We start from the raw sequence: 13,059 nt of genomic DNA, 5'->3' as shown, positions 1-13,059 counted from the left end.
TAGAACTGAACTAGAACTCAACTAGTACTGAACTAGAACTGAACTAGGACTGAACTAGAACTTAACTAGAACTTAACTACAACTTAACAGAATGAACTAGAAGACTAGAACTGAACTAGAACTACCTATAACTGAACTAGAACTGAACTAGAACTGAACTAGAACTGAACTAGAACTGAACTAGAACTGAACTAGAACTGAACTAGAACTGAACTAGAACTGAACTAGAACTGAACTAGAACTGAACTAGAACTGAACTAGAACTGAACTAGAACTGAACTAGAACTGAACTAGAACTGAACTAGAACTGACTAGAACTGAACTAGAACTGAACTAGAACTGAACTAGAACTGAACTAGAACTGAACTAGAACTGAACTAGAACTGAACTAGAACTGAACTAGAACTGAACTAGAACTGAACTAGAACTGAACTAGAACTGAACTAGAACTGAACTAGAACTGAACTAGAACTGAACTAGAACTGAACTAGAACTGAACGAACTGAACTAGAACTGAACTAGAACTGAACTAGAACTGAACTAGGAACTGAACTAGAACTGAACTAGAACTGAACTAGAACTGAACTAGAACTGAACTAGAACTGAACTAGAACTGAACTAGAACTAGAACTAGAACTGAACTAGAACTGAACTAGAACTGAACTAGAACTGAACTAGAACTAACTAGAACTGAACTAGAACTGAACTAGAACTGAACTAGAACTGAACTAGAACTGAACTAGAACTGAACTAGAACTGAACTAGAACTGAACTAGAACTGAACTAGAACTGAACTAGAACTGAACTAGAACTGAACTAGAACTGAACTAGAACTGAACTAGAACTGAACTAGAAGTGAACTAGAACTGAACTAGAACTGAACTAGAACTGAACTAGAACTGAACTAGAACTGAACTAGAACTAAACTAGAACTGAACTAGAACTGAACTAGAACTGAACTAGAACTCGACTAACCAAAACTGTGCAATTTTACAACAATAGTTTTATTCCTAAATATTACGTAGAATTATTGATCCCATTTATTTACGTCAAACAAATTATTTAATCAAAATTTCTAAAATTTTCTCCACTACAATAAATTCCAGTTAATTTTATAGAACTTTCCATTGCATTATTATCGCTTAAACTACTTGATAGAAAGCGCCAGTAAGCCTAGCCTAGTTTAAACTTAGGTTAATCTAGCCTTAATAAACAAACTTAAAGTAATTAAACTTTTAAACAGTTTATCTTTTTCAAGAAAAAAAATAATAATTTTATAAAAAAAAACAACAAAAATAAACATTTTATTAATTTTTGTTTTAAAATTCTTTTCTTTACAGATAAACAAATGCAATTTTCTGCGAAGTAAACAAATAAAGGAATAAAACATAAGCGAGAGAACAGAGAAAAAGTTTAAATTTAATATTGTTTACAAAACATAAAACGACAACTGCTTTCAAAGCCCGCTAAAAAATGAACGAAAAAATAACATAAATGAAAACAACAACATATAAATTATAATAATAATTTTTAATTGATAAAAAAAGAATTATGTTTTAAATCGACGACGGCAACAACAATAACAACAACAAAACAACCACAAATTATTTATTAGTATTTTTTAATTATTTATCTTTAAAACTGAACTAAAAGCTCAAGTTATTGTTTTCGAAGAAATTAAACTTTATGCTTTTAAGCTTTGAGCGAATAAAAATAGTTTTAAACTGGAACTCGTATGAATAAGACTGATTTGAATAAATTTCGGAGTGATTTAAACAAAAACATAAAATATAAATTATATTAAACAAAATGTCTTGAGATATTTACAGAAAATATAAAATAAAAAAATTATTACAATTTAATAAAAATCTCTTTCAAAAAGTGAAACCAAAGAATTTGAAGTGAAATTATTAAAAATATAATATAATAAATAATTTTTTAATTTGTTTTTTTTTTAGTGAAAATTTTTAATTCTTAAGGAAAACATGTTTTAGTTACAATTTAAAAAAAAAGTACTAAAGAAAGTTTATGGAAACGTAACAAACAAATACTTTGTTTTTATATAATTTAGTAAATTATTTAAATTACCAATTATGGATTTACCTCACACATATAAACTACAATGCCCCAGCAGTAGGCGTGGCTGTCATTTAAGAAAATGCATTTTCACATCTTAATGTTATTGGGATTATGGATATCGAATGCAATTATTGGTTGCACAGCAAGTAAGTATTTTTGTAATTTAAAAATAATAAAAAAAATAATTTCTACAATTAGGTAAAAAATTATTTAGAAACAAATTATGATCAACAAAGTGCCTTTAATTTTTCCTTAATGATTGAGTAAAGTAGAGCGGGTTTTAAATGAATTGAATCTGAACTAGAATTGAAATAGAAATTTGAAATAACTGAACTGAATGATAGGCAACTGAACTTGAAACGAAACAAAACAGAACTAAAAGTGAACTAGAACTGAACTTAAACCAAAATAAAACAGAACTAGAACTTGAACCAAAACAAAACAGAACTAGAACTGATGTAGAACTGAACTAGAACTGAACTAGAACTGAACTAGAACTGAACTAGAACTGAACTAGAACTGAACTAAAACTGAACTAGAACTGAACTAAAACTAAACTAGAACTGAAATAGAACTGAAACTAGAACGAAACTAGAGAACAACTAGGAACTGAACTAAACGAACTATGAAACTAGAACTGAACTAGAACTGAACTAGAAAATGAACTAGAAACTGAAACTAGAAACTGAACTAGAACTGAACTATAACTGAACGAGAACCTGAACTGAAACTGGAACTAGAACTGAACTAGAACTGAAGCTAGAACGAGAACTAGAACGGAACTGAACTGAACTAGAATGAAACTAGAACTGACAGAACTGAACTAGAAACGGAACTAGAACTTAACTAAACTGAACTAGAAATGAACTAGAACTGAACTAGAACTGAACTAAGAACTGAACTAGAACTGAACTAGAACTGAATCTAGAACTGAACTAGAACTGGAACTAGAACTGAACTAGAACTGAACTAGAAACTGAACTAGAACTGAACTAGAAAACTGAAACTAGAACGGAACTAGAACTGAACTAGAAAACTGAACTAGAACTGATCTAGAACTAACTAGAAACGACAGAACTGACTAGAACTGAACTAGAATGAACTAGAACTTAACTAGAAACTGAAACTAGAACTGAGACTAGAACGAACTAGAACTAACTAGAACTGAACTAGAACTGAACTAGAACTGAACTAGAACTGACTGTTAACTGAACTAGAACTAGAACTGACTAGAACTAAACGAACTAGAACTGAACTAGAACTGAACTAGAACTGAACTAGAACTGAACTAGAACTGAACTAGAACTGAACTAGAACTGAACTAGAACTGAACTAGAACTGAACTAGAACTGAACTAGAACTGAACTAGAACTGAACTGTAACTGAACTAGAACTAGAACTGAACTAGAACTAGACTGAACTGAACTAGAACTGAACTAGAACTGAACTAGAACTGAACTAGAACTGAACTAGAACTGAACTAGAACTGAACTAGAACTGAACTAGAACTGAACTAGAACTGAACTAGACTGAACTAGAACTGAACTAGAACTGAACAAAAACTGAACTAGAACTGAACTAGAACTGAACTAGAACTGAACTAGAACTGAACTAGAACTGAACTAGAACTGAACTAGAACTGAACTAACTGAACTAGAACTGAACTAGAACTGAACTAGAACTGAACTAGAACTGAACTAGAACTGAACTAGAACTGAACTAGAACTGAACTAGAACTGAACTAGAACTGAACTAGAACTGAACTAGAACTGAACTAGAACTGAACTAGAACTGAACTAGAACTGAACTAGAACTGAACTAGAACTAACTGAACTAGAACTGAACTAGAACTGAACTAGAACTGAACTAGAACTGAACTAGAACTGAACTAGAACTGAACTAGAACTGAACTAGAACTGAACTAGAACTGAACTAGAACTGAACTAGAACTGAACTAGAACTGAACTAGAACTGAACTAGAACTGAACTAGAACTGAACTAGAACTGAACTAGAACTGAACTAGAACTGAACTAGAACTGAACTAGAACTGAACTAGAACTGAACTAGAACTGAACTAGAACTGAACTAGAACTGAACTAGAACTGAACTAGAACTGAACTAGAACTGAACTAGAACTGAACTAGAACTGAACTAGAACTGAACTAGAACTGAACTAGAACTGAACTAGAACTGAACTAGAACTGAACTAGAACTGAACTAGAACTGAACTAGAACTGAACTAGAACTGAACTAGAACTGAACTAGAACTGAACTAGAACTAAACTAGAACTGAACTAGAACTAAACTACAACTGAACAAGAACTTAACTAGAACTGACCAATAACTTAACTAGAATTGAACAAGAACTTAACTACAACTGAACAAGAACTTAACTAGAACTGACCAATAACTTAACTAGAATTGAACAAGAACTTAACTAGAACTGAACTAAAACTGAACTAGAACTGAACTAGAACTGAACTAGAACTGACCAATAACTAGAATTGAACAAGAACTAACTACAACTGAACAGAACTTAACTAGAACTGACCAATAACTTAACTAGAATTGAACAAGAACTTAACTACAACTGAACAAGAACTTAACTAGAACTGACCAATAACTTAACTAGAATTGAACAAGAACTGAACTAGAACTGAACTAGAACTGAACTAGAACTGAACTAAACTGAACTAGAACTGAACTAGAACTGAACTAGAACTGAACTAGAACTGAACTAGAACTGAACTAGAACTGAACTAGAACTGAACTAGAACTGAACTAGAACTGAACTAGAACTGAACTAGAACTGAACTAGAACTGAACTAGAACTGAACTAGAACTGAACTAGAACTGAACTAGAACTGAACTAGAACTGAACTAGAACTTAACTAGAACTGAACTAGAACTGAACTAGAACTGAACTAGAACTGAACTAGAACTGAACTAGAACTGAACTAGAACTGAACTAGAACTGAACTAGAACTGAACTAGAACTGAACTAGAACTGAACTAAAACTGAACAAGAACTGAACTAGAACTGAAGTAGATCTAATTTAGAACTGACTAGAACTGAACTAGAACTAAACTAGAACTAAACTAGAACTGAACTAGAACTGAACTAGAACTGAACTAGATCTTAAATAGAACTGAACTAAACTAGAAAAGAACGGAAATCTTTACTTATTAGAATATTTTAAACCTGTCTCCTTTATTTAACTAAAAATATCAATTTGCTTATTGTGTTTATTGGACAATCCTATTAAAAGTGACAAATATTTTACAGCAATCGCATTTAAATTTAATCTCCCTAAATGTCACCATATGAATAAATGTTAGATGACATATAAACAAATTATAAATTGAATCAATAGTAAAATTCAAGCAAAATATCAGGTATGTGCTGACAACAAGTTATGAATTATCTGATGTGTAAAATTAAATGGAGGATGAGGACTTCATCATGTGTGTACAAACATTTTTAATTAATCTATTTACATATAAATTGGTTTTCAATAACTTCAGTGGGAATTTTAATTTAAATCTAAATATTGAATTATTTCAAAACCAAATCTCCTCAACACTAACAAAGCACACTTTTCATATTTTTATAGAAATTTCTTTTATAAATATTAATGCTAGAAAAACAAAATCTATTTTTAGCTAAATATGATTATTTATAAAAAAATAATAAACAAACAAAACAAAAAGAAGAAATCTTTCAATGAATACAATAAAAAATAATAAAATAAGAATGTATTTAATGTGGGCACAAGTCAACAACAATTGATATTAAAACAATAAAAAGAAACATTTTTTATACATACAAGATTAATGTATGTTTGTAAAAAAAATATGCATTGCATGTAAAATGTTCTTATCACTAAAGTCAACCAGAAATGTCCAAACGTTTAAAAACTTTACTTTATTGTCAAAGTTAAAGAGTTCATAGCGATGCAGTCAATTTAGTATTATTTGATTTAAATTAATAGTTTTGCAAATTAAAAACTTATATAAAATTTCCATTTGGACGGGCCATAAGCTGTACAATACTGATAACATAAATTTAAATTGTTGTGAATAAATATGTTGAAGACTTTTCTTGGATAAAATATGTTGACATTTGTATTAACAAATATCTGTAATTATTAACAGAAATATATTTCTTGGAAACCTATACATTTACAAATGTAAATGTAATTAAAATTCAGGAAGTGAAATTGAACGTGTTTCTTTGTGAACCCTATACTGGTGTCACAACCAGATTTCAACCCAAAAAGTATGCAATATTTTATAAAATTTAATTTTCTTCAGTTCTATTCCAGTACAGTTCTAGTTCAGTTCTAGTTCTACTTCAGTTCTAGATCAGTTCTAGTTCAGTTCTAGTTCAGTTCTAGTTCAGTTCTAGTTCAGTTCTAGTTCAGTTTCTAGTTCAGTTCTAGTTCATTCTAGTTCAGTTCTAGTTCAGTTCTAGTTCAGTTCTAGTTCAGTTCTAGTCAGTTCTAGTTCAGTTCTAGTTCAGTTCTAGTCAGTTCTAGTTCAGTTCTAGTTCAGTTCTAGTTCAGTTCTAGTTCAGTTCTAGTTCAGTTCTAGTTCAGTTCTAGTTCAGTTCTAGTTCAGTTCTAGTTCAGTTCTAGTTCAGTTCTAGTTCAGTTCTAGTTCAGTTCTAGTTCAGTTCTAGTTCAGTTCTAGTTCAGTTCTAGTTCAGTTCTAGTTCAGTTCTAGTTCAGTTCTAGTTCAGTTCTAGTTCAGTTCTAGTTCAGTTCTAGTTCAGTTCTAGTTCAGTTCTAGTTCAGTTCTAGTTCAGTTCTAGTTCAGTTCTAGTTCAGTTCTAGTTCAGTTCTAGTTCAGTTCTAGTTCAGTTCTAGTTCAGTTCTAGTTCAGTTCTAGTTCAGTTCTAGTTCAGTTCTAGTTCTTTAGTTCAGTTCTAGTTCAGTTCTAGTTCAGTTCTAGTTCAGTTCTAGTTCAGTTCTAGTTCAGTTCTAGTTCATTCTAGTTCAGTTCTAGTTCAGTTCTAGTTCAGTTCTAGTTCAGTTCTAGTTCAGTTCTAGTTCAGTTCTAGTTCAGTTCTAGTTCAGTTTCTAGTTCAGTTCTAGTTCAGTTCTAGTTCAGTTCTAGTTCAGTTCTAGTTCAGTTCTAGTTCAGTTCTAGTTCAGTTCTAGTTCAGTTCTAGTTCAGTTCTAGTTCAGTTCTAGTTCAGTTCTAGTTCAGTTCTAGTTCAGTTTCTAGTTCAGTTCTAGTTCAGTTCTAGTTCAGTTCTAGTTCAGTTCTAGTTCAGTTCTAGTTCAGTTCTAGTTCAGTTCTAGTTCAGTTCTAGTTCAGTTCTAGTTCAGTTTTTGTTCAGTTCTAGTTCAGTTCTAGTTCAGTCTAGTTCAGTTCTAGTTCAGTTCTAGTTCAGTTCTAGTTCAGTTCTAGTTCAGTTCTAGTTCAGTTCTAGTTCAGTTCTAGTTCAGTTCTAGTTCAGTTCTAGTTCAGTTCTAGTTCAGTTCTAGTTCAGTTCTAGTTCAGTTCTAGTTCAGTTCTAGTTCAGTTCTAGTTCAGTTCTTTCAGTTCAGTTCTAGTTCAGTTCTAGTTCAGTTCTAGTTCAGTTCTAGTTCAGTTCTAGTTCAGTTCTAGTTCAGTTCTAGTTCAGTTCTAGTTCAGTTCTAGTTCAGTTCTAGTTCAGTTCTAGTTCAGTTCTAGTTCAGTTCTAGTTCAGTTCTAGTTCAGTTCTAGTTCAGTTCTAGTTCAGTTCTAGTTCAGTTCTAGTTCAGTTCTAGTTCAGTTCTAGTTCAGTTCTAGTTCAGTTCTAGTTCAGTTCTAGTTCAGTTCTAGTACAGTTCTAGTTCAGTTAGTTCAGTTCTAGTTCAGTTCTAGTTCAGTTCTAGTTCAGTTCTAGTTTAGTTCTAGTTCAGTTCTAGTTTAGTTCTAGTTCAGTTCTAGTTTTAGTTCAGTTCTAGTTCAGTTCTAGTTCAGTTCTAGTTTTAGTTCAGTTCTAGTTCAGTTCTAGTTCAGTTCTAGTTCAGTTCTAGTTCAGTTCTAGTTTTAGTTCAGTTCTAGTTCAGTTCTAGTTCAGTTCTAGTTCAGTTCTAGTTCAGATCTAGTTCAGTTCTAGTTCAGTTCTAGTTCAGTTCTAGTTCAGTTCTAGTTCAGTTCTAGTTCAGTTCTAGTTCAGTTCTAGTTCAGTTCTAGTTCAGTTCTAGTTCAGTTCTAGTTCAGTTCTAGTTCAGTTCTAGTTCAGTTCTAGTTCAGTTCTAGTTTAGTTCTAGTTCAGTTCTAGTTCAGTTCTAATTCAGTTCTAGTTCAGTTCTAGTTCAGTTCTAGTTCAGTTCTAGTTCAGTTCTAGTTCAGTTCTAGTTCAGTTCTAGTTCATTTCTAGTTCAGTTCTAGTTCAGTTCTAGTTCAGTTCTAGTTCAGTTCTAGTTCAGTTCTAGTTCAGTTCTAGTTCAGTTCTAGTTCAGTTCTAGTTCAGTTCTTTTCAGTTCTAGTTCAGTTCTAGTTCAGTTCTAGTTCAGTTCTAGTTCAGTTCTAGTTCAGTTCTAGTTCAGTTCTAGTTCAGTTCTAGTTCAGTTCTAGTTCAGTTCTAGTTCAGTTCTAGTTAGTTCTAGTTCTTCAGTTCAGTTCTAGTTCAGTTCTAGTTCAGTTCTAGTTCAGTTCTAGTTCAGTTCTAGTTCAGTTCTAGTTCAGTTCTAGTTCAGTTCTAGTTCAGTTCTAGTTCAGTTCTAGTTCAGTTCTAGTTCAGTTCTAGTTCTAGTTCAGTTCTAGTTTCTAGTTCAGTTCTAGTATCTAAGTTCATGTTCTAGTTCAGTTCTAGTCAGTTCAGTGCAGTTCAAGTTCAGTTCTAGGTCAGTTCTAGTTCAGTTCTAGTTCAGTTCTGGTCAGTTCTAGTTCAGTTCGTAGTCTGTTCAGTTCTAGTTCATTCTAGTTCAGTTCTAGTCAGTTCTAGTTCATTCTAGTTCAGTCAGTTCTAGTTCAGTGCTAGTTCAGGTCTAGTTCTAGTTCTAGTTCAGTTATTCAGTTCTAGTTCTAGTTCAGTTCTTGTTCAGTCTTGTTCAATTCTGTTTCAGCTCTAGTTTCATTTCTATTTCGGTTCGCAGTTGAGTTCAAGGCTTAAAATATTAAGGGAAACTCCTCAATGACTAGGGTTTACCCATACATATTTAATCTTTCAAATTAAATCTACATTAAATGCAATTGACTTTTCTACTTTTTGTGTTCACAATTCTTCAAGACATATTGATAAATTGGCAAATTGTAGAACCAACCAGGTAGCCTGGATTCCAACAACACAACAACATTTATCACTCATGACAGTAACTACAAATCATGCGGACGATCTATTAGAGACACTGAAAGAGACATGTAAATTAAAATTGGCTTATTGTGTGATGGTGCGTGTGTGTGGCATTTGGAAAGACTCCCACATTTTCTTGGGAAAATCTAATGGCAGAAAGAATTGAATGTGTTTAAGAAATAAAGCAACAAATTATCAAATAAATTTAATAAGTGATCAAACGTACAAATAAATTTCAAAGTACAACTGCAAGGGAAAACGTTGTTACAATTTTCAATAATTTAAAAGACCGCCAACTGTTTATTTATTTGTTGTAATTTGTGTGGCAAGCAACAGTTAGTAAATCATGGTTGTAATGGCGTTAGTGTTGTCATATGAATTTTACAAGATGTCAACACAAATTGATGAATGTTTCAGTTTGAAATTCAAGTCTTTTCCAAAACCATGATGATGACACAGTTAACGAAAAACAATGTATAAGTTAAAATTTTCCATTGTAAACTGGACTTATGGACTTTAGACTGTCGGAAAATTTGTTATAAAAAAGAAATTTATGGTATTTTAACTAATGAAAAGTAAACCAAAAAAATAAATATTAAAATTTATTTATGTTTTTTTTGTTTCTATTTTATTGGCTTCATTAACACCATCACATATCATTTCTTTCAATTGCTATGCGTGCTTTAAATTTTAAAATAGTTTTGAAAATATATAGAAACAATATTTATTCATATCGTCATTTACAATAATAATAACAACAACAACATTATAGTCACTAGAGTCCACAAAAAAAAAACAACAGTAGCGGGAACAGCAGCAATATATACTATATTGACTCCAATAACAAATAATTGTATTGTTTTGATATAATTTAAATCAGTTTGTGGCGCATTTGAATTTGCAAAAAAAACATATAAATAAATTATATAGAAAAATTCTTGTTTAATAAAACAAAAAAACTCTATTACACACACATCTACATGTTTGTAATAAATAAAGAATTATTGTATTTAATTGCAGCAAAGCATATGTTGATCTATTACACTCGAGGAGAAATGTTAGTAAAAATTTTGAAAAAAGATGTTTTTGTGAAAAAAACTAATGCAAAATGATTGCTTTCGACTGATTTTTTACTGAACTAGAACTGAACTAGTACTGAACTTGAACTGAACTAGAACTAGAACTGAACTAGAACTGAACCAGAACTGAACTAGAAGCGAACTAGAACTGAACTAGAACTGAACTAGAACTGAACTAGAACTGAACTAGAACTGAATTAGAACTGAACTAGAACTGAACTAGAACTGAACTAGAACTGAACTAGAACTGAACTAGAACTGAACTAGAACTGAACTAGAACTGAACTAGAACTGAACTAGAACTGAACTAGAACTGAACTAGAACTGAACTAGAACTGAACTAGAACTGAACTAGAACTGAACTAGAACTGAACTAGAACTGAACTAGAACTGAACTAGAACTGAACTAGAACTGAACTAGAACTGAACTAGAACTGAACTAGAACTGAACTAGAACTGAACTAGAACTGAACTAGAACTGAACTAGAACTGAACTAGAACTGAACTAGAACTGAACTAGAACTGTAATAGAACTGAACTAGAACTGAACTAGAACTGAACTAGAACTGAACTAGAACTGAACTAGAACTGAACTAGAACTGAACTAGAACTGAACTAGAACTGAACTAGAACTGAACTAGAACTGAACTAGAACTGAACTAGAACTGAACTAGAACTGAACTAGAACTGAACTAGAACTGAACTAGAACTGAACTAGAACTGAACTAGAACTGAACTAGAACTGAACTAGAACTGAACTAGAACTGAACTAGAACTGAACCAGAACTGAATTAGAACTGAACTAGAACTGAATTAGAACTGAACTAGAACTGAACTAGAACTAAACTAGAACTGAACTGGAACTGAACTAGAATTTAACTAGAACTGAAGTAGAATTGAACTAGAACTGAAAATTTTTGCACTTAATAAATAATTTAGAAATTTAAGAAAAAACATTCACATTCTTTGAAAAATTTAGAATATTTACAACAAAATTCCTTATAAATACAGCTATAAAATTATTTACATGATTACTCCTATTACATATTAAAATATTTATTGATATTTTATTAAATTGTTCTCTGGAAAAATGTTTATTAAATGAAAATGACTGATTAAATCAAACAATAACTGTAATGAGGAATTTATTTGTTGTAGGAATTATTGAATTCAATTTTGCAATTATTTAGTTCAAGAAATAATTCTGAATAATTTCAACATTTTTGAAATAGAGCAGAGATTTTGATTAATGTTCTAATTCTCCATGGCTGCCAAATACTACAAAAGATATGTACCGATTTTATATAGAAATTCAGGTAGTTAATATATATTGACCTATTAGGGTCAAAAATCTAAAGGTTCTTATACTAAGCATTTCAGATAAACCCAATATTAAACCAATCCAAGGAATACGTCTGCACAAAGTACAAGCTAGATACTCGGGAAAGAAATTGCAAACAAAAGAGACAGATAACTACAGTTACAAATACAGACAGACAGACAGACAGACAACTAACACAGATACTTTTACTTACATACATGCATACGAACATTACAATGCAATCAATTGAAGAAGAGCTGGCTGTAGATGCTCTTCTTTGAAATAAATGAAAGTTCAAATTCAATCATTGTATTCCTCAGAAACCCAAGAAAATAAACAGTAAAACAATAATTTCATTATAATGATATGGAATTTATTCAAAAATAATAAAAAAAACCAAACAGAAATTGTCTATTAAACAGAAGGCTAAAAAAATGTTGCCGCCAGACAGTTACTGTCAAATGCAATTAACAACAACAAGAAGAATAACAAAAACAATATATTGTACTTTTCTTAAGTAATTTACCCCTTGTCGTAAATATTATTAATAATGTCTCTTCTTCCTATCTAAATTTCTTTCCTTTTTAGTGCCGCATCCCAGTACAACAATAAGAAATAGTATAAGTAAACGAAATCATATCAATGACGATGATGATTATAATGAGAATGTAGCAGTGGCACTGGGAGCACCACTTATCATACCTCTTGAGGAGGAAATACAATTAGAAGAAAATAGTGAATATACGATTAATTGTGAAGATACCGAGCCCATCGTTTGGAAATGGCCGGTGAATGTTATAGGACCCGAGGAGAAATCCTATATACCACAAGATCAAAAGAGACGTTATGGCAGTAGTTTGATATTAAAAGATGTCAACTATATGAATGTGGGCACTTATTATTGTGTCAAGTCAAGTGCCTTAACCAAGAATTTAGATACAATGGATGACTCGGAATTAACCGATTTGGCGAATAGTAATTTAGCTTCGCATATCTATATTTATGTGAATGGTAAGTTTGTATTGTTTTGAAGAATAAATACAATATTTTTATTTCATTTTTGTGTTATTCTCATCAGATCAAGAAAATTTACTGGCTCCCATGGCCTATCCCATAACCTATGTCATACAATTCCAGGATGCCGTTATACCCTGTAAACCCTCTATGCCAAACTATGATGTCATTTTAACTACACCCAGTGGTTCGGTAAGCTTTAAAGTTTTTTTTTTACTTGTGCTTAAATAAAGTGCGTTTAAACTTTTGAAGCACTATTATAAAACGCTTTCGCTGTTAAATTTTTTTGCAC

The 13,059-nt window shown here is 31.4% G+C and overlaps 1 protein-coding gene and 1 long non-coding RNA gene across 5 annotated transcripts in view; both read left to right on the top strand.

The window, feature by feature from the left end:
• Positions 1–1,526, top strand: part of LOC119612325 — a 39,549-nt gene extending 38,023 nt beyond the window's left edge. The window contains exon 3 of the long non-coding RNA XR_005232132.1: positions 1,341–1,526. This is a non-coding gene — a long non-coding RNA (uncharacterized LOC119612325). The remainder of the gene's footprint in view (positions 1–1,340) is intronic.
• A 434-nt stretch (positions 1,527–1,960) lies between these two features.
• Positions 1,961–13,059, top strand: part of LOC119612321 (vascular endothelial growth factor receptor 2) — a 32,744-nt gene continuing 21,645 nt past the window's right edge. For all 4 annotated transcript variants that reach the window (XM_037968118.1, XM_037968116.1, XM_037968114.1 and 1 more), the window contains exons 1-3: positions 1,961–2,225; positions 12,342–12,764; positions 12,832–12,959. In XM_037968118.1, the coding sequence (XP_037824046.1) occupies positions 2,159–2,225; positions 12,342–12,764; positions 12,832–12,959 (618 nt within the window). In that variant the 5' untranslated portion in view covers positions 1,961–2,158. The remainder of the gene's footprint in view (positions 2,226–12,341; positions 12,765–12,831; positions 12,960–13,059) is intronic.

Source organism: Lucilia sericata, unplaced genomic scaffold (assembly GCF_015586225.1).
Source record: "Lucilia sericata isolate MDLA Ls3-8-SP2 unplaced genomic scaffold, ASM1558622v1 Contig001650F_arrow, whole genome shotgun sequence".
NCBI classification, from domain to species: domain Eukaryota; kingdom Metazoa; phylum Arthropoda; class Insecta; order Diptera; family Calliphoridae; genus Lucilia; species Lucilia sericata.
The sequence above is the reverse complement of the archived record's forward strand: the minus strand, read 5'-3'. Positions and strand labels throughout refer to the sequence as shown.